This window comes from Aquarana catesbeiana, linkage group LG05, assembly GCF_042186555.1.
Source record: "Aquarana catesbeiana isolate 2022-GZ linkage group LG05, ASM4218655v1, whole genome shotgun sequence".
NCBI lineage: Eukaryota > Metazoa > Chordata > Amphibia > Anura > Ranidae > Aquarana > Aquarana catesbeiana.
Window position 1 is genome coordinate 429,438,217 of NC_133328.1, and position 25,057 is coordinate 429,463,273.

General features: G+C 43.6%; 1 protein-coding gene across 1 annotated transcript in view; it reads right to left on the bottom strand.

The window, feature by feature from the left end:
* LOC141145016 (cytosolic non-specific dipeptidase-like) overlaps positions 1-18,758 on the bottom strand; it is a 44,692-nt gene extending 25,934 nt beyond the window's left edge. The window contains exons 1-2 of the mRNA XM_073631249.1: positions 18,567-18,758; positions 7,159-7,302 (exon numbers count right to left, since the gene is read on the bottom strand). Of these exons, the coding sequence (XP_073487350.1) occupies positions 7,159-7,302; positions 18,567-18,629 (207 nt within the window). The 5' untranslated portion in view covers positions 18,630-18,758. The remainder of the gene's footprint in view (positions 1-7,158; positions 7,303-18,566) is intronic.
* Between the last annotated feature and the right edge of the window lie 6,299 nt (positions 18,759-25,057).

A 25,057-nucleotide genomic window follows, 5' to 3' on the forward strand; every position in this document is an offset into this window, starting at 1 on the left:
AACCCCATTTCAATTCCCTCCTTCACATTTTTACAAGATGGTACATATTTTATTATATATTCATTTTGCTCCACTATTATATTTCTTTATTAATTTTCCATATCATTAATATACTCTTCTGATTGCTCAAACAGATTAGACACTAACCACCAATGCCAGATATTTTCAATTTTCTTAGGACATCTATGTTTATAAGTCAGTTCCTCATGTCTTATGCCCCGTACACACGGTCGGACATTGATCGGACATTGATCGGACATGCCGACAACAAAATCCATTAATTTTTTCCGACGGATGTTGGCTCAAACTTGTCTTGCATACACACGGTCACAAAGTTGTCGGAAAATCTCATCATTCTAAATGCGGTGGCGTAAAACACGTACGTCGGGACTATAATCGGGGCAGTAGCCAATAGCTTTCGTCTCTTAATTTATTCTGAGCATGCGTGGCACTTTGTGCGTCGGATTTGTGTACACACGGAATGTCGGAATTTCCGACAACGGATTTTGTTGTCGGAAAATTTTATAGCAAGCTCTCAAACTTTGTGTGTCGGAAATTCCGATGGAAAATGTGTGATGGAGCCTACACACGATCGGAATTTCCGACAACAAGGTCCTATCACACATTTTCCGTCGGAAAATCCAACCGCGTGTACAGGGCATTAAAGTGGTTTAAAACCACTTTGAAAAAAAAAACAAAAAAAAAAACTAACACCTGCAAGACAAAGGCATAATGAGCTAGTATGCATAGCCCGTATATAGCACCGGCTGGTGACATCACGCCCGGGGGTTACTTCTGGGTATTGCGGCTCCGGCGCTGTGATTGGCTGGAGCCGCGATGACGTCACTACCGTGCATGCACGCAGGAGTCACTGGTGATGGCACACTCCCTGAAGCACAGGCACATACGTGCAATTGCTTCAATGCGCATGTGCCGATGAGGTTGGCACATGAAAATACAGGGGATATCTCCTAAACCATGCAGGTTTAGAAGATATCCTGGGTAGCTAGAGGTAAGCCTTATTATAGGCTTACCTGTAGCAAAAAGTGGTCCGTAAGAGTTTACAACCACTTTAAATTATGGTTAGTTGCTTTAATCCATTGATCTATCATTGGTAGACAGTTTGATATCCATTTTTGCAGAATAAGTTTATGTGCCATATACATAGTTCTCAGCCACATCACATGCACTTCAACTGGGAGAGTATCTTCCGGTATAACCCCTAGCAATGCTAGGGGTTAGGCTGTACTTGTGTAGAGTACAAGGAATTTAAAATGTCAAATATGGACTCTCAGTAGCGATGCAATTTGGGGCATCACCACAGCAAATGTATAAGTGTACCTGTACCAATAGTGCATCTTGGACAGTTGGATATAATCGCTTTACTCCAGGAATACAGTTTTAAAAAGGAGTGTAGTGAGCTCTATGGATGATAAATAGTTTAGTCAAACACTGTGCAGAGGATAAGGATTTCTTAAATACATTTTTCAAAGCTTGTCCCATTCCTGGTCACTAATGCCGTGTACACACGAGTGGACTTTTCGACCAGACTGGTCCGATGGACTTTCCTACACACGATCACACCAAAGTCCGATGGATTCGTATGTGATGACGTACGACCGGACTAAAATAAGGACGTTGATAGCCAGTAGCCAATAGCTGCCCTAGCGTCAGTTTTAGTCTGTCGGACTAGCATACAGACGAGCGGATTTTTCGACCGGACTCGAGTCCGTTGGAAAGATTTGAAACATGTTTTATTTCTAGGTCCGTCGGACTTTTGGGAAAAAAAAGTCTGCTGGAGCCCACACACGATCAAATTGTCCGAGGGAGTCCGGTCGGCCAGACCAAGTCTGCCGGAAAGTCCGCTCGTGTGTACGTGGCATAAGTGTCTCTAGATTTCTACGTCACCTTCCAAACCTACCCTCTTGTGAATTGATTGTGGTTATTTGAATAGAGGAATATATATTTCCTATTAGTCCCTGTTTAGCACGTCTTGTAGTAACTGCAAAAAGCTAAAATTGATGAAGGATTACAATTTAATAAAAAGGTCTTTGCTTGGCTCTGCAAGGCATGCTGTAACTAAGTATTGAAAGAATAATTTATCTGACAAATGAGATTTCACGATTTATCAAATGACTGAAAAACATTATCATAAAGTTGGCTAAGAAAACAGAATACCAGACTTTTTCCTCAAAATTTTTAAATTTGCCACTTTAGGCAGTTGTGGATTATTCCATATGGACATATATTGTGTATAGCCCTCATACTGAGCATCTTTTTGAACAGTGGTCCAAATCCTATGTACCAAACAGTATGTAGGATATCTACGTTTATTATAAAAATGGCAAGAGACTATTGACTGCACCAGTGGATGGATCTATCGGCAATTGAGAGAATATAATTTGTTGAATGGGATCATCACAATCTATATTATTCCATCCATATAATTGCTGGAGTTGAGATGCCAGATAATAAGACCTGGCATTAGGAACAGCCAAACCTCCTTCATCTTTAGGCAGCTGCAAAGTTTCCAAACTAATCCGAGGATGTTTATATCTCCAAGATCTCTAAACAGGGTGTCTGTTTAAAGAATGCCCATGGTAGCTATATGGGGCAGTTATGTAAAAGTATAATCATTGTGGCATCCAAATCATCTTTATCAGATTGGCTCTACCTTTTATTGTTAAAGGGAATTTACTCCAAATTTTCCCCGCTTGCCCAAGCCGCTTAAATAATGGGGCCATATTCCTTTCCACATATGTACTCACTTGTGATGTGACATGTACCCCTAGATATTTAAATGTAGAGACTAGCATGTGGATTTTGTTTAATGAGTTGCATTCACATGCCCCTGTGGTGCCTTGACATGCATCTGGTACACGTACGTGTGAAAAAAAAAATGCAACATGTTGTACTTTTTTTTTTTTTTAATGCATATGAAAGTACTGCAATGGTGTAAACTAGGCTCATCATGTGAAGTGGTGCTTGTATCAGACAACAGGTTGAACTGAATTTTAAATCTTTGAGGGTAAAACATTTAAGCTTGCAGTATACAGGTCGTATTTCAGATTTTTACTGAAGTTCAGATTTAAAGGCCACTGAGCCCAACAACTATGCGTTAGAAAAGGGTGTTCTTGTCACCAATTCAGTGTGAAATGATTTATAAACCATTAATCTTATTCATAAACCTGATGAAACCAGCTAGACAGACTTTACTAGGTTACTACAATGGTTACCTTAACTGGCTGGGCTGGTTAGAGGCAAAGAGACAAGTATTCACAAGAACAATACAATTGGTAAAGAGAAACTCAAAAAAGGAATTTGTATCAACAAGATATGAAAGTATCAATATTAATAACTGACTCCGTAATTTCATGAAACACGAAAATGTTCCTAGTAGAAGACCTCCATCAAGTGTAATGAATCTAGATTGATATATAAAAAAGAAAAAAAGGAAACTTTTAAATACATTTGCAGTTCTGATGCGACTCCTGGACTGAGCTTTTTCAGTGCGATTATTTCCTTCTTTCATAGCTTGTGTTTTTTCACATTCAGGATGTGGGTTATAGGTAACGAGGTTGGTATTAACTAGATCATGTTTCATAGTTAGGTATCAGATAATCAAATCAGTTCAGTATTAGTTCTGTGTAAAAGGTAATCTTTCTTTTCATCTTTCTCAAAGTGGACCTGAACTCAGAAAGTAAAGATTTGCTAAATGTACCGAAGCAGTACCCCGAAAATCTGAGGCTGCCTAGGCTCACATTTGTATATCTGCAGTTTAAGATCTCAGGCACTGCTAGTCTCAAGAGAGTTAGTGATGTTACTACTGTGCTACACTCCTTTCTGGAGTCTTATGCAAGGAATAAAGCCCTGACTTTACTAAAATGGCTGCCACCACACAGACAGTGCAGAACAAGGCATGGCAAGTCAGAAATGGGGAAATATCAGCAGCAGGAGACAACAGTTAATACTGGTGATTAGTCCTTTAGAAGCTGTTTAAGTCATCTTTAAGTATACTATATATTGTCAGATCTTATCCTCCATCTAAATTCTAATTTGGGATTGTGTATCTATTAAAAAACTGCACCAAACCTACCGGTCGCCATGTACCTCCCTGTCAAATATTTTCCTTCTCTTTTTTGCAACAATTGAAAATCTCAGTCCTGAGCTAACCAATCCCGGCCTTCACAGTGGAGACTAAAATAGACGTGCCCCAAAGACTTATATGGGGAGAGGTACAGAGAGGGAGAGAGAGAGAGAGGGAGAGAGGGAGAGAGAGAAAACTTGTGGCACTATATTTAAATAAACTTTGGAGGCTGCAGCCACCAGATCTTAGTAAGTATTCATTTGTGGAGGAGTAAGGTGGAATAGGTTAGCTCAGGGCAAAAATAAGTGCACTTTGTCCAAAAGTGCTTATATTCTTGAACATTGGAAAAAATAAATAAAAAATTGTCACTGGAACAGGAATAGAAGGGAAGTCTTCAATGAGAAATATTTCACTCACTTTGGACATTTAACCAATTTCCTTTCATTTCCTGATGCAAGAGAACAGGGAGGTAAGGATAACAGCCTCAGACAAAACAAAAACCACCTCCCCTCTCTCTCCCTGCTCCCCCACGCTCCACTATCACCTATCCCTCCCTCTGGTGCCCCCCTTTCCCCTTGCTCCACACCTACTACCCCCCCCCCCACCTTAACAATGAAAATTTCAACCAGATAACATACAGATTCTCTTTTTAACTACATCTCACCTCACTTATTCCTCTATCAAACTCAATTAGATCCACGGCCGGGCTGGAGACACAACATACCAGTTCTCACGGACACCTACAACTCCTACTAACCGAGCCCAAAAATAACTTTCCTAACCACCTTGAACAACTCTTGTCTCTAGGCAGTCAGCCCGAGAACCAGGATAGTTAAACACTATACAGGTCCTATTACCAGGCCGAGTCCAGCAAAGCAAGTTGAACCGCTATGTAGAGATTAAGAAACTAAAAGATCCGGCGACAGCAAGAAAAAGGTTTTTACTGTACTGTCAATATTTGCAGTACTGTTATGCCAACACCTGTATGTGTTCCCATGATATTTGAGATTCTTGTACTTGTTTTCTTTCAAAATAAAAAAAAAAAAAAACAAAAACAAACCACCCTTAGCCTCGGTTCACACCAGAGGCGGCACGACTTGCAGGTCGCCTCACCGAGGCGACCTGCACACGACTGCCGGGGCGACTTGCAAGACGACTTCTGTATAGAAGTCTATGCAAGTCGCCCCCAAAGTAGTACAGGAACCTTTCTTCTAAGTCGGAGCGACTTGCGTCGCTCCGATTAGACCGGTTCCATTGTACAGAACGGGAGGCGACTTGTCAGGCGGCTAGGTCGCCTGACAAGTCGCCCCCGTGTGAACCGAGCCTTACAGGGGGTTTAACCCTTTCCATATTCCATTCAAAAGCTAAAAAGAAGATGTTCTGGCTTTGTGTATACTTGAATCCATATCTAAGGCCCCTTTCACACTGGGGCGCTTTGCAGGCGCGATAGCGCTAAAAATACGCCTGCAAAGCGCCCTGAAACAGCCGCTGCTGTGTCTCCAGTGTGAAAGCCAGAGTGCTTTCACACTGGACTGGTGCACTTGCAAGACAGAAAAAAAACTCCTGCAAGCTGCATCTTTGGAGCGGTGAAGGAGCGGTGTATTTACCGCTCCTGCCCATTGAAATCAATGGGGCAGCACGGCTATACCGCTGGCAAAGCGCCGCTGCAGCGGCGCTTTGCACCCTTTTTTTCGGCAGCTAGTGGGGGTTAAAACCGCCCCGCTATCGGCCGAATAGCGCAGCTAAAAATAGCAGTGTTTTACCACCGACGCACCCTCCGCCCCGGTGTGAAACCGGCCTAAAAGTGCAAGACTGCACACACCCTCTAGACAACAGGGCTATACAGTGTCAGCAGGACACCGTACTCCCTTAGGCCAGATCTGTAAGTGTGATTTTTAGTTAACAAATTCAGAGATTACATCCCATTGATTTCTGTGAAATGTAGCACAAAAAAGGAGACAAATCTGCAAGACCAATCTCCTAATACTGGCCAATGCTGTCATTTAGTTTCACTGAGGAAGTATTATTGAGTAATCTCCTCTGTAGGCTTGAAATAAGTAGATTAATCTCTCATTCATGAGTGTTTGGTGATTATTCTCATTTGAAGCATACTTCTGTATTCTATGGCCAGAATAGCACTTTGTGCAAAATCTCTAAGGCAGGTTTGCATCTGATTGGTGGGTATACCTTAGTGATGTCATTTTGCCCCACATCAGGCTTTCTGCAGGAGTTAGCAGCAAGCCTACAAGGGCAAACTTCTCGTTCCTCGCCAACTGCTTTCTCAGATTGGCATTTTAGAGATTAAAAATGGCATTGAGCAGCTGTGCCCTTATTACAGGCTTTCGAGCATACAAGTATTTGGTAGTGACTGAACACATAAGGCTGCATTTCAGCATAGAGATCAATGATCACTATACAAGTCTAGTTCAGAAACAGTAGTAGAAATAAGGCCAATTTTCCATTTTGTCATGCAAAAGCTACAAATCTTCTAGATCAAAGGGAGTTCCTTTTTACTCTACAGTTACAGCTTTTTCAGGTTATTAGAGGTGATGGGTAGCCTGGCTTTAAGAGCCCTTGCACACTGGGGCGGGGGCGGCGTCGGCGGTAAAACGCTGCTATTATTAGCGGCGTTTTACCGCCGGTATGCGGCCGCTAGCAGGGCGGTTTTACCCCCGCTAGCGGCCGAGAAAGGGTTAAATACCACCGCAAAGCGCCTCTGCAGAGGCGCTTTGCCGGCGGTATAGCCGCGCCGTCCCATTGATTTCAATGGGCAGGAGCGGTAAAGGAGTGGTAAACACTCCGCTCCTTCACCGCTCCGAAGATGCTGCTGGCAGGACTTTTTTTACCGTCCTGCCAGCGCACCGCTCCAATGTGAAAGCCCTCGGGGCTTTCACACTGGATACACAGCAGCGGCACTTTCAGGTCGGTTTGCAGGCGCTATTATTAGCGCAATAGCACCTGCAAACCGCCCCAGTGTGCAAGGGCTCTAAAGCTTTCACTATTCACTTTCAAAGTCTACTGTACAACTCAGTCATAAACCATGAAAACACACTTTGTATCAGGCAGGTTACCTTTTGTTTTCCAATGTCCACCAGCTCTGTGCTACCTCCCAGACGCTCAATTTCTTTGGCAGCCACCTCCATCATCTTCTTGATTTCTTCTCTTTTTTCGGGCCAGGCTGACACACTTTGGATGGCAACCCATTCTGCCAGTCTCTGCAAGATTAGAGAACAAACGGTTATCCTTCTCCGAATACTCTCTAGTTTACAACAAAAAGTATATGTACCCCAGGGGGTGGTTATATATTTCAAATAATTTCAGGACACTAGTTTAATCAAACAATTTGCTTTCATTTTCTGACCCTTTAAAAGAATATACTTACCCTCCTTTTCCGTTTACTCCTCCAGCTCTTCTTCCCTCCGGTGGTGGGCGGTGCATACTCTTGCACAGAATGGTGGAAACGTATTGACCTGTAAATGCCATTCGGTGCAGCAGTGCGGTGAGGTCAAGGCGGCATTGAGAGACACTCAGGAGGCCCGAGCAGCACAATTGAAATAAGGCATTCACAAAACTATTACCATAGCTCATGGAATTTTACATGAACGCTCGCTGCTTAGCCGTCTATCAGAGTAGCTTCAGTACTGAAAACACTGCAGAAATGATTTTACATTTTTTGCACTAGTTTCTTTAGGCTCCTCTCACATTAGCACATCTCCAAAGTCTCACTATTTCCAGTGCAACTTTCGGTGCAATTTTTATTCAACTTTATATTCTATAGATCAAAGACGCATCAAAAGTCGCACCATAGTAGTGCAGTCACCTTTTCTAAGTCGGAGGGATTTGAACAGGTGCCACAGAAAAGAATGGTGTTCAATTTGTCATGCGACTTTGATGTCCAAAGTTGTATGACAAATCGCACAAGTGTGACTGGAGCCTTAGGATCATGATGAAATGGTGATGTGGTATAAAGTGTTTGGATATTGGTTAACATGTAATAGTGAGGAGGATCACTTTGGAACCTTCACCTTGGACACTCGAGGACCTGTCTGTAACCTATTTTATTGTAATCCGGTTCTCAAGCTGTGCTGCTAAAGTTTGCAAACATTCAACCCACCTGGAAATATTTTACAAACGTAATAAACGAGCGTAATGTCCCCCAACCTGCTTAGGAGTGATGAAAAAATTCTAAATCATGCCATGTTTTACGCAGCTTTGTGCAACTTTTTATGAGCACTTTAGATCGCACCTTTAAGTTGGCTGTACACAATAATGACTGCACAATCTCTAAACAATATATTTGTTTAGGACACACCTAAATAATCCATTCAATTTGTATCCAAGCATGCAGGTCTTTCAATACAGAGTTGTTAAGAGATGTAAACAAATATGGCGCAATCACATTGTATAGAGTATTGTTAGCTTAACCACTTAAAACGGTTGTATAGTCTATTTTTTAAACTTTTACCTACAGGTAAGCCTATAATAAGGCTTACCTGTAGGTAAAAAAAAAATATCTCCTAAACCTGTACGGTTTAAGAAATATTCACCTCGCAATGAGCCGCTGACCACAGGGGATTCTCGGCTGAAAGCCCGGCAGCCACCGGACCTTGCCGGAAAAAAGTCCCCCCGCGCGCACGTGCGGGAGTGACGACATCGCGGCTCCGGCCACTCACAGCGCCAGAGCCGCGATACCTGGAAGACACGCCGAGGGGAAATGTCAGCTTCCTCGGCGTGGACAAAAAAGAGAGAGAGGAGCGCCACTAAGTAAAATCATTTATTCACCAATATAAAAACAAAGTATCAACTTACATTTAGGAGCGGTATATAGAGCAGACAGATGTGATTCCTGATGGAAGAGGGGGAAGGGAACAGTCAGTGATTCCCCGGGGATGCCTCCAAACACGACGCAGTCTGGCGGGGAGGCCAGGACGGTACACAGCCTGTCTCTGCGGGAGGACGGAGCGGCAGCCCAGGAAGCCGCTGGCAATGTTGTCAATGAGGAGAAAAAACACAACGCGTTTCTGAGCATGCGCAGGGTCTGTACGGCACATGCGCGCTCCTTTATCAAGTGTCTCGGCGTGGACAGGGTGAGATGCCAGCGCCTCGTTCTAAGGTAAGTATCTCATAATGAGCTAGTATGCGGTGCATACTAGCTCATTATGCCGTTTCCCTTACAGGTGTAGGGGAAGAAAAAAAAGTCAGCGGGTATACAACTGCTTTAAGGACCAAGCCTGTTTTTCAAGTTTTTTTTTGCTAGAAAATTACTTAGAACCCCCAAACATTATACAATTTTTTTCTAACACTCTAGAGAATAAAATGGCGGTCATTGCAATACTTTTTGTCACACTGTATTTGCGCAGCGTCTTACAAGCGCACTTTTTTTTGGAAAAAATTCACATTTTTTTAATTAAAACAAGACAACGGTAAAGTTAGCCCAATTTTTTCTTATATTGTGAAAGAGAATGTTATTTCGAGTAAATTGATAGCCAACATGTCACGCTTCAAAATTGCGCCCGCTCGTGGAATGGCGTCAAACTTTTACTCTTAAAAATCTCCCTAGGCGACGTTTAAAAAATTCTACAGGTTGCATGTTTTGAGTTACAGAGGAGTTCTAGGGTTAGAATTATTGCTCTCGCTCTATCAATCGTGGTGATACCTCACATGTGTGGTCTGAACACCGATTTCATATGCGGGCGCTGCTCACTTATGCGTTCGCTTCTGCGCGTGAGCTCCTCGGGACGGGGCGCTTTTTTTTTCTTATTTATTTTAATTTATTTTATTGATTTTAAAACTGTTTTAAAAAAAAAAAAAATTGGGACCTCTTAAATATGAGATCTGGGGTCAAAAAGTCTTCCGGTGACCACCATTATCGTAAACAGAACCGCCCACTGAAAAGATGGATACCTCGGTTGTGGCAGCAGCTGCTGCTGTTACCGAGATATCCATCTTTAAAGTGCCAACGTATATATACAGTGGGCGGTCGTTTTAAAGTACAACTAAAGGCAAAACTTATTTTTTTTATTTTTGGAGAGTGGAGATGGATTAGAACACCTGTCAGTTTTTATTGCTGTCTGTGTCCCCATTAGTAGATTTTCCCCCACTATTTGTCCTGCTTACCATTAGCATTGAAAGTGAAAGTAAAAGAAAATCCCAAATTTTGGTTTGTCCCAGGGTGGATATAAAATCAATGATTTAAAAAAAAATTTTTTAATCACATTTATTTTAATAAAATACTTTTGAAGTAAAAATCTATCTAAAGATCATTTTCTATTTGAGATACATTAATAATTTAGTTTATTCAGCATGGAATGGAGCTTAGTTGTGTAGCATGAAGCTGTATATTCTGCAATATTTAAAATTTTGGTAAATTCACTCAATGAATCCAAGCTCTGCAAACTGAGATAACATGCACTGCATTGATGCATTCACACAATTTCACAGTAACCAGGGGATACAACAAAGTTCAGGAACATTCCTTTATACACTATAAACTGTATGATTGAATCGGTTTGGAGATCGCTGTTTTAGTAACCTGACAGCTTATTATTCCTAGTAGGAAACCTTCATTTTGTTTGCAATTATTAAAGATTCTAACTACCAGTAAGATTAAGTCTTTACATTTAAAGAGCACCTGTCATTTCAGATCCATAATGGCAGCGCCTGTTAGCGGGCATCCACTCACCTGCTGTCACCACGTCCCTTAACTTGTTGTGTCACTGCCGCATCACCAGCCGTCCCATTAAAGTTAATGGGACTGTCGGTGAGTCAACAGCCGGTCAGAGGAGCAGCTGCTGCGGGACAGAAATGACTGTTGCTCTTTAAAAATTATGATCTAAAGCAAGTTGTTTTAAATCAAGCCTTTTTACTAGTGATTTAAATCAAATCCACCCTGGTTTGTCCCAAGAAAAGTAATAGAGGGGAAATCTCCCAAAAGGGGACATTGGTTCTGGTGACCTGGGGGGCCCCCAAGGAATTCCCCTAATTTGCAGGAATTGCCTCACTTCCTGTTTGGCCATGGAACAGGAAGTAGGGAGGGGGGGGGGCTGGGGGCCGATATTCTGTACATCACTGTCACCTGCCACCCATATGCAGCTTGTCACTACTTACACTACTTCTGGCAGCCTCTCTGGCGGCGTCTGAGCGGGTAAACTTCCACATGCGGGCAGGCAGTAAGGATGACATAACTATCAGCTCTGTCAAGAGCAGCCTTCGCAGCCCTGCTGGAGGCGCGGAACAGCGGTGATGTGAGGCGGGCAGTGAAAGATGTCATTTCTTTGCTGCCCGCTAATAGAGATTGGCAGAGAATGCAGCAAGCACCATCACAAGGACAGGGGGAGGAGGTCTGACCAATACCAGTAACATCTGTAAGTTTATGACCGACACCAACTATTAGAAAAATGTGAATATCGGCCTTCAATAATCGTCTACTCCAATAATCAGTCGACCCCTAACAGGAAGTGAAGGGAAATCTTCACAATGGGACACAGATGGTGAAAAGAAATCTGACGGGGGTTATAAGCCTCCTTTGCTCTACCCAAATTGAATTTTTTTTTGCATATAGTTTCACTGCTACAGGGCGGCACCTCTGCGCATATATATGTGATCCAGCTCCTCGGGGTAGCAGGTTTGAATGCTTGCTGCCGTAGACTCGCTCCTGCTGTGATTATACACAGCGGGAACTGATCAGCGGGTACCGCGGACTCGATGTCTGCCGACACCCGCCGATTGTTCGGCACAGAGGCACAACGGCAGTCTGATAGGAGGGAAGGCATGGATCCTTTATTCCTGCAAAGCAGGGACTAGGATCCATGTCTTCCCCTAGTAAAATCACCTTCCACAGTACACAAAAACACTGGCTAGGCACACAGTTAACCCTATGATCGCCCCTGATGTTAACCTCTTCTCTGCCAGTGTCATTAGTACAGCGACTGCATATTTTTAGCACTGATCACTGTAATAATGTCACTGGTCCCCAAAAAGTGTCAGAATGTCCCCTGCAATATCACAGTCCTGCTATAAGTTACTGATCACTGCGCCATTACTAGTAAAATAATAAATAATTAAAAATGTCCCAAAGTTTGTAGACGCTATAACTTTTTCGCAAACCAATCAATATACGCTTATTGGGATTTTTTTTAACAAAAAAATGGAGCAGAATACATATTGCCCTAAATTAATAAAGAAATTTGATTTTCTACATTTTTTTAAATGGATATGTTTTATAGCAAAAAGTAAAACAATTTAGTGTTTTTTCCAAAATGGTCGGTTGTTTCTTTTTGGTTTGTTTATTGTGCAAAAAATAAAAAAAACACAGAGGTGATCAAATGCCACCAAAAGAAAGCTCCATTTGTGGAGGGGGGATAAAATGACATCCATTTTATTTGGATACAGCGTCACCCTACCGCGCAATTGTCAGTTAAAGTAACGCACTGCCATATTGTAAAAAATGGCCTGGTCAGGAAGGGGGATAAATCTTCCGGAGGCCAGGTGGTTAATGTGCAAACTGCAAATGTATCTAACCCTACAAGATCATATAATCTGATCATATAATGTGGCCAGGTTATCTACAGCCAAAGATATATTTTCCCTTTCAGATAGAAGTGGAGGGGTAGTCCCACTGTTGAAGAAAAACTTTCATTCAATCAGCCACTGCAGAGCTGATCAGTATACACAGATAGCTTGTGTGGATGGGGGAATCTGTTTTTTTTTATTGTTCAGCTCACCAGATGAATGGAAAAAAAAAAAACTATGGGGTTCATTTACTAAAACTGGAAAATGCAAAATCTGGTGCAGCCGTGCATGGTAGCCAATCAGTTTCTAACGTCAGCTTTGACTAAATAAAACCTGGAAGCTGATTGGCTCCTATGCAGAGCTGTACACTCTCCAGTTTTAGTAAATCAACCCCTGTGAGTGTATACGCAGCTTTTGACAGGAAATGTGTTACTGGTCTGATCACTAAACGGAAAGTGAAAGGAGAGAGAAAAAAAAAAAAATAGACTGCAAACAATCCATCACTTCCAAGAACTAGTAAACTGCTGGGTTTAGATGAACTTAAAGAGGAAGTAAACCCTGGTGGGTTTTCCTTCCTTTCGTCTTCCCTGCAGAGTAAAAGGCATAATGTGCTAGTATGCATTGCATACTAGCAAATTATGTGACACTTGCCCTCAAACGAAGCCCGCGTCGTCCATGCCGCATCCATCTTCGTCCGTTTTCTTTCCGAGGCCTGTGGACTCTGGCTCTGTGACTGGCCGGAGCCACGTAACGTCACTCCCACGCATGCGCGCGGGAGCCGCTGGTCACAGCACGAGTGGCCTTTCCTTCAGAGTGCAGTAAACAGTAAAGATCTCCTAAACATTGCACGTTTAGGAGATATTTACAGTACCTATACCTTATTATAGGCTTACCTAGGAGGTACAACTGTCACAACCTCTTTAAGAGTGAACATCAGGCCAAATTGTTTTCATCTTTCCTAATTATGGAAAGAGTGTGGAAGGCTAAGAACTCATGTCGGGTTTTTACTGCTACCCAGAGCTCCATCACATAGATTCCCATTCATTTCACACCTGATTGACTTGAATAGCTTTTCTAGAAGTGTGAACCAAGCCTGAGGCTCCATTCACACTTTTGCAAATTGTCGCAGCCCATTCTTTTCAACAGCACCCGTTCAAATCGGAGTGACTTTAAAAAGGTGCCTGCACTACTTTGATGCGACTTTTGATGGAACTTTGATCCAGAGAGTGTAAAGTCAGATCAGAGTTGCTCCAAAGTCCCACTAGAAATTGTGCGACTTTGGAGTTGCACTAGTGTGAATGGAGCCTTAAGCCTGCTACACACTGAGTTTTTTGGGTTGAACGAAAAAAAAAAAAATATGGTCAGCTCAGGTCGGAGCCACTGGGGGTTATTTGCTAAAGGCACATCCACTTTGCACTACAAGTGCACTTGGAAGTCCAGTCGCTGTAGATCTGAGGGGGACACGCAAGGAAAATAAAAAACAGCATTTTAGCTTGCACATGATTGGATGATAAAATCAGCAGAGCTTCCCCTCACTTCAGATCTTCCCCTCAGATTTACAGCGACTGCACTTCCAAGTGCACTTGTAGTGCAAAGTGGATTTGCCTTTCGTAAATAACCCCCATTGCACTAATGATCCAACATTAGTACAGTGATCTCCCCTGCTGAGCTATTGTGTTCTGACAGGGGACAGGGGATAAATCCTGAATAATAATAACTTAGCAGTCAGCCACACATGCTTCCATAAATGATTGCTTTCTTTTCAGATGGATCTCTTTCAACGGGATCAATAAGTCATTAGTAGACCACCCTTTGGACTGACATGTCAAGCACAGAAAAGTGGATTGAGATAGTGACTGATATATCCATAAGCTACTGATCACATCTCATAATCTGATCAGGCAAAATACCATCGTTTTCATGAAGTGTCTCTGTTCTGCTGACCGATGCAAAATGTACAATAAAATATGCAATCACGCAAAAATATACCACATATATGCAGCAGAGCACTAAAAGACTTTCACAAAATCCATAGCAAAATGTTAAAAATAGGAAGTGCAGAAAAATGTTTGGTAATATTCTGCCCTGGACGATCAACTCAGTTTACTCAAATCCAATCTAACTGTGATTCGATCAAAACAATCACATCTGCAAATAGGGGTGCAACGGATCGTCACGATCCAGGATCCGAACGGTTCAACCTGTTCGGATCGGCACACATGCGCTCCGCAGAGCGCGCCGCTGCCTCTGCCTTAGGAAAGGCCGCGGCTTAGGCCTAGCTGCGGAGCAGCGGCCATCTTCCACGTGATCGCTCCGTCAAATGACAGAGCGATCACTTATAAACAAACCAGCGTCATGACATGACGCCGTTTCCTCTCTCTCCTCTGTGTACTGATCTGTACAGTGGAGGGCAGGGATCGGATGGCAGCAGCGCTGTGGGCTGGATCTGTAGTGCCCACAGTGCTGCTCTGTGAAATTGCAGTCACATCCATGGATCCATCCATCCATGCTCAGCCATCCCTCCATACTCTGCCAATACTCTGCCCATACCCCGCCAATACTCTGCCCATACCCCGCCAATACTCTGCCCATACCCCGCCAATACTCTGCCCATACCCTGCCCATACCCTGCCAATACCCGGCCAATACTCGGCCATACCCTGCCCATACTCTGTCATACCCTGCCAATACTCTGCCAATACCCTGCCAATACTGTGCCAATACTGTGCCATACCCTGCCAATACTCTGCCATACCCTGCCAATTCTCTGCCAATACCCTGCCAATACTAGGGATGCAACAGATCGTCACCGATCCGTGATCCGAACGGTTCAACCTGTTCGGATCGGCACACATGCGCTCCGCGGAGCACGCCGCTGCCTCGGCCATAGGAAAGGCCGCGGCTTCGGCCTAGCTCCGGTGCGGCGCCCATCTTGGTACACCCAGCGGCAGCAGTGCGCACTGACGTCATCACCTCTCAACTCGTGGATCTGATCGGGACGGCTTGGAGGCTTCTATTCTGTAAGGTAAGACTAAACAACACTAGTCTTCCTTCCTAATTCCTATACTCATACTGTATATACAGTGGGAGAGTCTGTGGATATTACAGCAGTGGGGGAGATTGTGGATATTACAGTGGGGGAGATTGTGGATATTATTACAGTGGGGGAGATTTTTTTTTGTTGAAGGATATTCTACACTCACCCTGTGTGGTGTGCTTTTTGGATACTATGACTCCAACTTACACCCCATTCACACTTGTGCAATTTTTGTGAATGTGCATATCAAAAATCGCATGATAAGTCATACCCCATGTTTTCCAATGATAACCATTCATATATGTGTGACAAGTTGTGGCGACTTCAAAGTAGTTCATGCACTATTTTGGACCAACTTTCAACTTGAGGGCCATAGACTTCAAAGTTAACCTTCAAAAGTTGCATGAAAGTCATACCTGAATGTTTTACATGCAATGTGACTTTGCAGAGGGACAACAAGTTACATCCAAGTTGCATCCATCCAAAGTTGCACGACAATTGTGAATGGAGCCTAATGCCGCGTACACACGACCGGTTTTGCCGTCGGAATAAACTCCGAAGGTTTCTCCGACGGAACTCCGATGGAATTCCATTCAAGCTGTCTTGCCTACACACGGTCACACCAAAGTCCGACCATCCAGAACGAGGTGACGTACAACACTTACGACGGGACTAGAAAACAGAAGTTCAATAGCCAGTAGCCAATAGCTTCCATCTCGTACTTGCTTCAGAGCATGCGTCGGTTTTGGTCCGTCGGAACAGCATACAGACGAGCGGTTTTCCCGATAGGAATTGGTTCCTTCGGAAATATTTAGAGCATGTTCTATTTCTAGGTCCGTCAGAATTTTCAAAAATAAAAAGTCCGATTAAGGCTCCATTCACACTTTAAATGTTAAAAATTGTATGACAAGTCACATCCCATGTTTTCCAAAGAGCACCGTTCATATCTATGCGACTCAGGCTACTTTCACACTCGGGTGGGCGGGTGTCGGCAGTAAAGCGGCGCTACTTAGCGCCGCTTTACCGTCGTTTTAGCGGCGCTATTCGGCCGCTAGCCAGGCGGTTTTAACCCCAGCTAGCAGACGAAAAAAGGGTTAAAACCGTCCGTAAAGCGTCGATGCCCCACTGTTTTCAATGGGCAGGGGCGCTATAGGAGCGGTGTATACGGCGCTCCTACAGCGCTGCAAAGATGCGGCTTGCAGGACTTTTTTTTTACTGTTCTGAAAGCGCAGCTCTCCAGTGTGAAAGCCCGAGAGACAGGAAAAGCTCTTTACAAGCGCTATTTTTTAGCGTTGTAGCACCTCAGTGTGAAAGTAGCCTTAATCTTGCAGTGACTTCAAAGTAGTTCATGCACTACTTTGGTCCGACTTTCATGCGACTTAAGGGCCATAGACTTTAATTTTAACCCTCATAAGCTGCATGACAGTCGCACCTGAATGTTATGCATGCGACAGTTGTCCACTATCAGTGGTCAAAGATTTTGGAGTTGTACAAGCGTGAAGTGTGCCTCAGACTCCATTCACATTAGTGCATCTCCAAAGTTGCACGATTTCCACAGCTTTCGAGACTATGGTGAAACTTTTGGTGTGACTTTGATCCAACTTTACATTCTCTGGACCAAAAGTTGCACCAAAGTAGTGAAGACACCTTTTCGAAGTCGCACCGATTTGAACAGCTGCCACTGAAAAGAATGATCTGTGGCTTATCATGTGATCTTTGATGTCCAAAGTCGCATAAGCGAGACCCATTTCACATCTGCGAGTACATTGCGGGTAGAGCAGCCCATTCATTTCAAAGGGCTACCCTACCCACTGGAAATGAAATCCCTCACCCTCTTTTAAAATCCCACCGCAACTAATGGCATGGTGTTGGCACACACAAAAACGTGCTGCAGTTGCCATATAAAAAAAAAAAAGAATCCAACACACATTCCTGTAGAGATGTAGTGACCATCGACACGAGAGAAAGGAGAAAGAAAGAGAGAGAGAAAGGAGAAAGAAAGAGAGAGAGAAAGGAGAAAGAAAGAGAGAGAGAAAGGAGAAAGAAAAAGGAGAAAGAAAGAGAGAGAAAGGAGAAAGAAAAAGGAAAAAGAAAGAGAGAGAAAGGAGAAAGAAAAAGGAAAAAGAAAGAGAAAAAGAAAAAGAAAGAGAAAGAGAAAGAGAAAGAAAAAGAAAGAAAGAGAAAGAAAGAAATAGCGCTTTATCCAGTGATCACATGATTATAGCAAATCACAACATTTCGGAGCCACACAGCTCCTCTTAATCAGGCATGTGCATGGCTCCAAAACGTTGCGATTTTCTATAATGACGTGATCACTGGATAAAGCTTTGGACCCATTTTGGAGATCTTGGTGTGCTGGTGACATCTCTCTCTCTCAAATTAGAAAAAGAAAGGAATGACACCTCCGTGCATCCGCTAAAGTGCCGGAAACGCATGCAGTTTTGCGCACATTCCCAACACAGAGTAAAGTCAGCCTACACTTTCTCTCACTTCTTGTCTTGCTGACAATGGTGTCACCAGCCAGGAAGCAAGGAAAATCTGCAACAGGAAGTCAGACACATACAAAAAAAAGGAGGGGAGGGGGGAGAAGGGTTCTAGTCTAATAAGAACATTATTTTTATAGCAGTCTGTGATGTTGCAGATTTATCCTCATGGGGGAGGACAGAGTCCCAGACAGGAGTAAAAACCCGAGGAGGTTCTAACCTCTCCCAACTTTGTCCATAACATCATCTTTTTTTTCCTACTCTGTCCAAAGTTAAAAAAAAAAAAAAAAACTTTTGATGTGCTCCTGAGAAGTGAGCTCAAACCCTGCAAAGCATGTGGGAGGCTACAGTGCAGCCCAGTCCTATAACAATAATAATGGCATGCATCGGTGTACACAACGTACAGAGCATGTCTCCCCACCCTGTACAGAGCACACATGGACGGTACCTTTATGTAGAGCTCCTGCTGGCTATCAATGTGCTGGAAGAGTTGAGGGAGAACGTCAGCCATGGTGTAGACACGTGATCGGTCCTCCTGTGCCGGTATACAGTGCTGAGTGTGCGGCTCTGACTCCAATCACTGCCTATAAGTATATCATACACTTCCGCCCAGCCTGCACCCAGCTCCGCCCACTTACATTACAAAGGTATCCCAGCATCCTTCTAGCTGTACAGAATCCTGACCCCGCCCACCCAGCACAGGCTAAGATGGCCAGAGCTGTCTTTGTCTCATTGTTTGTATACAGCAGTATATACCCACCATGACTTCCTACTGAGCAACCTCCAGTGCTGTTTGGAGCAATCCTTTCATCAGTATACAACTCCTCCACTATGACTGTTCACTCCCTCATTATCAACATTTACTTTTTTTATCCTAGCATTAGTAAATAGATAGGAAAGTTTAGTATTTGACTTCCAGAAGGTTTTTTTTTTTTTTTGGCAAATATCTTTTTATTAGTTTTTTTTAGAAACAAAAGGAATTAAAAGAATAAAATAGGTCCACATAGTAAATGACAGAGAAAATGGTTAGAGTATCTTATTCGTTTAAGAAGGACACAGCCTTCTAGTCATGGGATAATGTAAACAGGTATACATAATATCTTCTTGTACTTCTATAGGCTGGGGTATTCATTATCAATATTTCTTAGTGTAGTAAATGTAGCACTAACCCCCGAAGGAGCTGCTGAAATATTTCGGGTTGTTGCCGTCACCCCTTTACCTGTAATTTCACCACATCAAGAACCTAGAGGCCATGTTGAGCTTTGTATCCAACAATGTATGCACCAGTCACTTTAGTCATTTTCCAATGCTTTAATGAAAGAACTTGAAAGAAGTAGCAGTGAAGAGGTAGAAAGGGAGTTGCAGGAAATTCAAATACCTTTTTAGATAATTGAGGGATTGAAGATCTTAGAGACGATTAAACCTTCAGACCAAAGATCTTTTATCCCACCCGGATAGGTCTCTCTCACTGACCTAGCAACCGGAATGGCACACGAACAAAAAGTCTCTGCCACAGACTTTAAAGGAACAAAATTTGTTGTACGATCCTCTGCCACAGGATGTAGTATTAGATGAACAGTCCTCTGCCACAGGACGTAATGGTTTTAGATGAACAGCGACACAGTACCAGAACCTTTAAGCTGACCCGGCAGTACCGTGCGATAAGTTAGGTTAGGATGCATCCTCCAATTGAGTCACCAGGCCCCTCTTGAGACCAGCCTTCCGCGCGGTCCTCTCCAAGATGGGTCCTCCCCTGGATCTTCTCATTTACTTGGCTTCTTCCCACAGGACAGACAGCACAGGACCACCTCTAAACCAGCGGGCCCCAGACAACCTCTGGGCCCACTTATAGTAAAGCAGCCTCGGGCCAGCATGGCCCCGAGACTGAAAAGAAGCAGTCACATACCTCTAGGCCAGGAGGGCCAGCAGGCGAAAGAGAACCAAAAAATGGCGTCTGCTCCTTAAGTACTCTCTCCCAGAGTGCATAGCAGTGGACCACCTCTGCCGAGTTGCTTCTGAGAAAGAAGAGCACTCAATGCACTTCAGCCTGTTGCTTTTGAACACCGGCCTGTGGTGACAACGACACCTACAGACAACAGCGTGAAACTGCACACAACACAGCCAATGCTGGAACAGAGGCTAATTTAGCCATAGATTAAATCTGTATCATATTATAACAGATAACCCACTAAATTTACATATAAGCACCTGATCAACAGGAGCAGGGCGCTACATAAACTTTCAGCGGCATGGGGATAGCGTACCTTCTCCTTCCATTTACCTGGAAGACCATTTCTTTTTTACTGTAATCCTTACTAAACAATTGGGATATGGACCCAACAGAGAAAAGAGATATATAGGTAGAAAAAGCTGGTAGAGAAAGAAGTGCCTGGGGTAGGGGGGGGCGGGTAAGGGGGATGGCAATCTGGGTGGGTTATGTCTGCATATCAAGTTATGTGTGTAAAGTAGCATCACTTCTTAATATCAGATAATTTTCATGTTCTAAGTAGAGATTTACCTTCTTCTGAGTACTTGAATAAATTCCAAAGGGTCCAGGTTCTCTGATATGTCTCATGTCTGTCTGCTGCTGTCATTATCAAATCCTCCATCCTGTTTATGTCTTCTACTTTTTTTAACTACAATGCTATGGTTGGTGGGTTTTGCTGTTTCCACAGTAAGGGAATACAGGACTTGGCTGCATTCACTAAATGTCGCAGTATGGATTTTTTGTAAGTTTTAACTGACATGGTGGAAACATGTAGTAGAAAAAATGTTGGGTCGTCTGGAATCACAAAATCTGTAAATTTTTGAGAGATGGTACGAACTGTTGTCCAAAAAGATGTCAGTTTAAGACACGTCCAGAATATATGTAGAATCGTTCCTTTGCCTGTACCACATCTCCAGCACTGCTCTGGCGTGTCGGGAAATACAGTGTGAAGTCTGCTGGGTGTCATATACCATCTCGTTAGGGAGCTTATAGTTGGTTTCCTGTGTCTTGGTACATAGTGAGGATTTTAGGGATAGGTTTATCATGTTTTGTATTTGTGGTGCAGTAAAAGTGCGGTGCAAATCTGTTCCCCATTTCAGTATGCTAGATAACTCTGGTTGCTCAGGTGGGGTATTGAGCAGTGTGTACATTTTTGAGAGGACTTGAGATAGTGGTTCTAGTCATGAGCAGTATTCTTCAAATGTGGTGAGATGTCTAGCGTATGCCTGAGGGTCTTTCAGTATTTGTAGGAAGTGATGCATTTGTACTGCAGTCCAGAATATGAGCTGATAGGGTCCCGTTGAGTCCATCAATTCCTCAATCATGGGCCATCTATCTCCTGTCACAAACTTGGATGCAGTGATGTTCCCAGATTCGCGTAAAGTCTGAAAATGTGTGGATGATATGCCTTGGGGAAATTTGGGGTTTCCTAGAATCGACGTCAAGGGTGATGTCTTGGTCATTTGCTGTATTTGTGTAGTGGCTTTTGAACATTGTTTCAAGGTGTTCCCTATCAAGGGGTGTGTTTTTAGTTCAGGTGGTATAGAGTCCCAACACCAAAGTGCGTTCTTCAAGGGGATGGGAGATTGTTCTTGTTCTATGTGCGCCCACAATTTCAGTTCACTATGTCGTTGCCAATCAATGACTCTGCCTAGATGCACTGCTAGATAATATCTCCTGATGCCTGGAAGTGCTAGGCCTCCGTAATGTTTTGGCAGTGCCAATTGTGTGCGTGGTATGCATGGTTTTTTTGCGGCCCCAGACAAAGCGTGTGAGCAATGACTGAATTTGTCTGAAGAATGTGTTTGGTATTTTGACTGGTAGGGCTTGGAATAGGTATAGAAACTTTGGCAGTATGCACATTTTTAGTAAATTACACCTACCAAACCAAGAGTGAAGGTTTGTTTGCCATTTATCTAGTAGCATCTTAGTTTTTGTAAGCTGGGGGGGAAGTTTAGGTCGTATATTCGGGAGAGGTTGGCCGGGATGCTCGTGCCTAGATAATTTAGTTCAGTCGATGTCCACATAAAGCGGAAATCTGAGTGCATCGATGGGAGGGTTCTTGGTGACGTAGCTATTCCCATCGCCTCCAATTTTGTAAAATTTATTCTCAGGTTAGATAAAGTGCCATAAATGTCAAATTGTTTGAGTAGATTTGGCAATGATATTGCTGGATTTGTAAGTGAGAAAAGTAGGTCATCGGCATAAGCCGAAACCTTATGTTGTATCTTACCTACTTTTAACCCCTGTATATCGGGGTTCAATCTGACCATAGAGAGGAAAGGTTCTAGGGATAGGGCGAACAATAGGGGAGATAATGGGCAACCCTGTTTCATTCCGTTTCTGATTGGAAAGGGTTCTGATAGTACGCCGTTCACTTTTACCTGAGCGGTCAGGTTAGAGTATATTCCAGCTATCCCACTCAGCATCACCTCTCCCAGTCCAATATGTCTGAGACCGGAAAACATAAATGACCAGTTCACCCGGTCAAATGCCTTTTCCACGTCAGTGTTCAAAAAGACACATGGGGTACCCGTGGACTGGGCTATGTGTAGGAGATTCAGCACTTTAGAGGTACTGTCTCTTGCTTCCTGCGTGGGAATAAATCCCATCTGGTCTAGGTGGATGAGTTTTTGCAGGTGTTGAGCCAGCCAGTTAGCTAGAATCTTTGTGTAAAACTTGAGATTTGTATTTAACAGCGATATGGGTCTGTAGCTGCCGCATGCAGTGGGGTCTTTCCCTTCTTTATGTATTACAGAAATGTAGGCTGACAGGGTGTCTCTGGCGAAAGTGGAGCCAGAATCGATTGCATTGAATAGCTGAATCACAAGTGGGCCTAGGATTGGGAGTAATGTTTTGTAGTATTGTACGGTGTAACCGTCAGGGCCTGAGCTTTCCCTGGCTTCAATGACCCTAATGCATTTTGTAATTCCAGAAGGGAGATAGGGAAATCAAGTTCCTTTCAAGTTCGGGGGACAGTGATGGTAATTGAGATGCTATAATGTATTCCTCCATGTATTCCAACATTGCCGGCAGAGGCGACGTTGGCAATGGTAAATTATACAGGTGAGAGTAAAACTCTCTAAATTCCTGTGTTATCTGCGCTGGCAGGACTACTTTTTCTCCGTCGCCCCTGACAACTCGGGGGATATATGAGGAAAGTTAAGGTCCATAAATTAAACGAGATGTTGTGGGATCCCCCGCTCAAAGAGGGGCTTAAACCAGAGTGCTTGTGTCTCATTACCTCCAGGAAGAGAAGAGAGTAAGCACTTGGTGTAAGTGCGAAATGCGTCAGCTATTTTTGTACCACCCCACAGTCGTGTTTTGTGTACCCCATGATTCTGTATTTTGAATAAAAAGACGGATTTATCCATTCCGGTGTGCGGCTGTCCAGGTCTTCTTGTTCTCTTCTATTCTAAGGTCCATGTCTGAGGCCGGGGAGGGAGCGTGTTTGTGTTTGTATTCCGTAGTTTCTAGTTTTTGTAGCAGTTGGGAATGCTGTTTCGCTCATTCTCTTTTAATCCGGGCCCCGTGCTTGATAAGGATTCCCCTAATGACTGGTTCATGTGCTTCCCATCGTATGCCTGGGTCACATTCTGGTCTGTCGTTCGCCTGAAAGTACAAACTTAGCTCTTTAGTCACCTCCTCTAGTACCTCTGGGGTCTGTAAGAGGCTTTTGTTTAGGCGCCAGAACCCATGTCTGGGTGACGTGGTACCAGTCAGGGTGTATGTCAAAAATATGGGTGCATGGTCCGACCATGTGATGTTGCCTATTGAGGTGTCTCGTACGGCATGTAATTGAGTGTGGGGGATCATGAAATAATCTGTTCTAGTGTAGATTTTATGTGGGGCAGAGTAGAATGTGTAATCCCGCTCCCCAGAATGTTGTAGTCGCCATATGTCAGTCAATTGGGCCCTGTGCAGCGTTTTGGCCATGCGTTTGAGGTGGCTCGGGGGAACAGATGATGTACCGCTGGTGGTATCAGGGGGACATTAAAGTCTCCTCCTAAAATCAATTGACCCCGTGTGAAATCTTGGAGTTTGCTCATGGTTCCGTCTAGGAATGAGACCTGGTTTTCGTTTGGGGCATAGATAGTTGCTAATGTGATTTGGATTTCTCCCACAAGTCCCCTGAGGAAGATGTAGCGTCCTGTGGGGTCTACTAAGGTGTCCTGGGTTAGCCAAGGAATTTTACTGGATATCAATATAGACACCCCTTTGGATTTGGTCGTTGAGTTAGTTGAATGGTATGCCAATGGGTAGAACCTATTGTGTAGGTAGTTTAGTCTGTCGTTTTTGAAGTGTGTCTCTTGGATGAAGGCAATATCTGTGTGGGATTTTTTTAGGTCGTGTAGCAGCATCCGCCTTTTCTCAGGTGTGTTGAGCCCCCTAGTATTGAGAGATAACACCTTGATATTGTCCAGTGCCATTTTGGGAAGGGAGGAAAGGTGGCGGGGGGTTGGAGGAGAGGATGGGTTAGCAGGGATCAAAAGGGTAGAGGATGAGGGAGAGTTAAGATGATAGCCGGAGGTAGAGAGAAAGGAGAAAAACAAGAAGAAAGAGAGAAGGAAGAATATCAGAATTAAAGAGAAAGCAACCGAATTAAGGTCGAAGGTCCTTGATCCGTGTTAACACACAGTATCAGCGTATAATTCAAACGGGGGTAGAGTTGCACCCCCGGAGGACATGCAATCCTAATTGGGAGAGAGGGAGGGCAAGGCTCGATAGGAGAGTCCCTGACCTTCCTTTCCACCCCGACTACATATAACAATGCAATAACAGTGCAAAAATAGTCTCAACTCAAAAGGAAGACAACAATTTTAAACATAACAGTTTAACCATATCTGAAATGAGTCTTTCAAAAAACCCGCAAGTTCCACTTAAAGTAACTGATGTCCCGACCCCGCCCTCCTTCCGTGAACAACTTAAAGATATATTTTCCCCCATCGAGC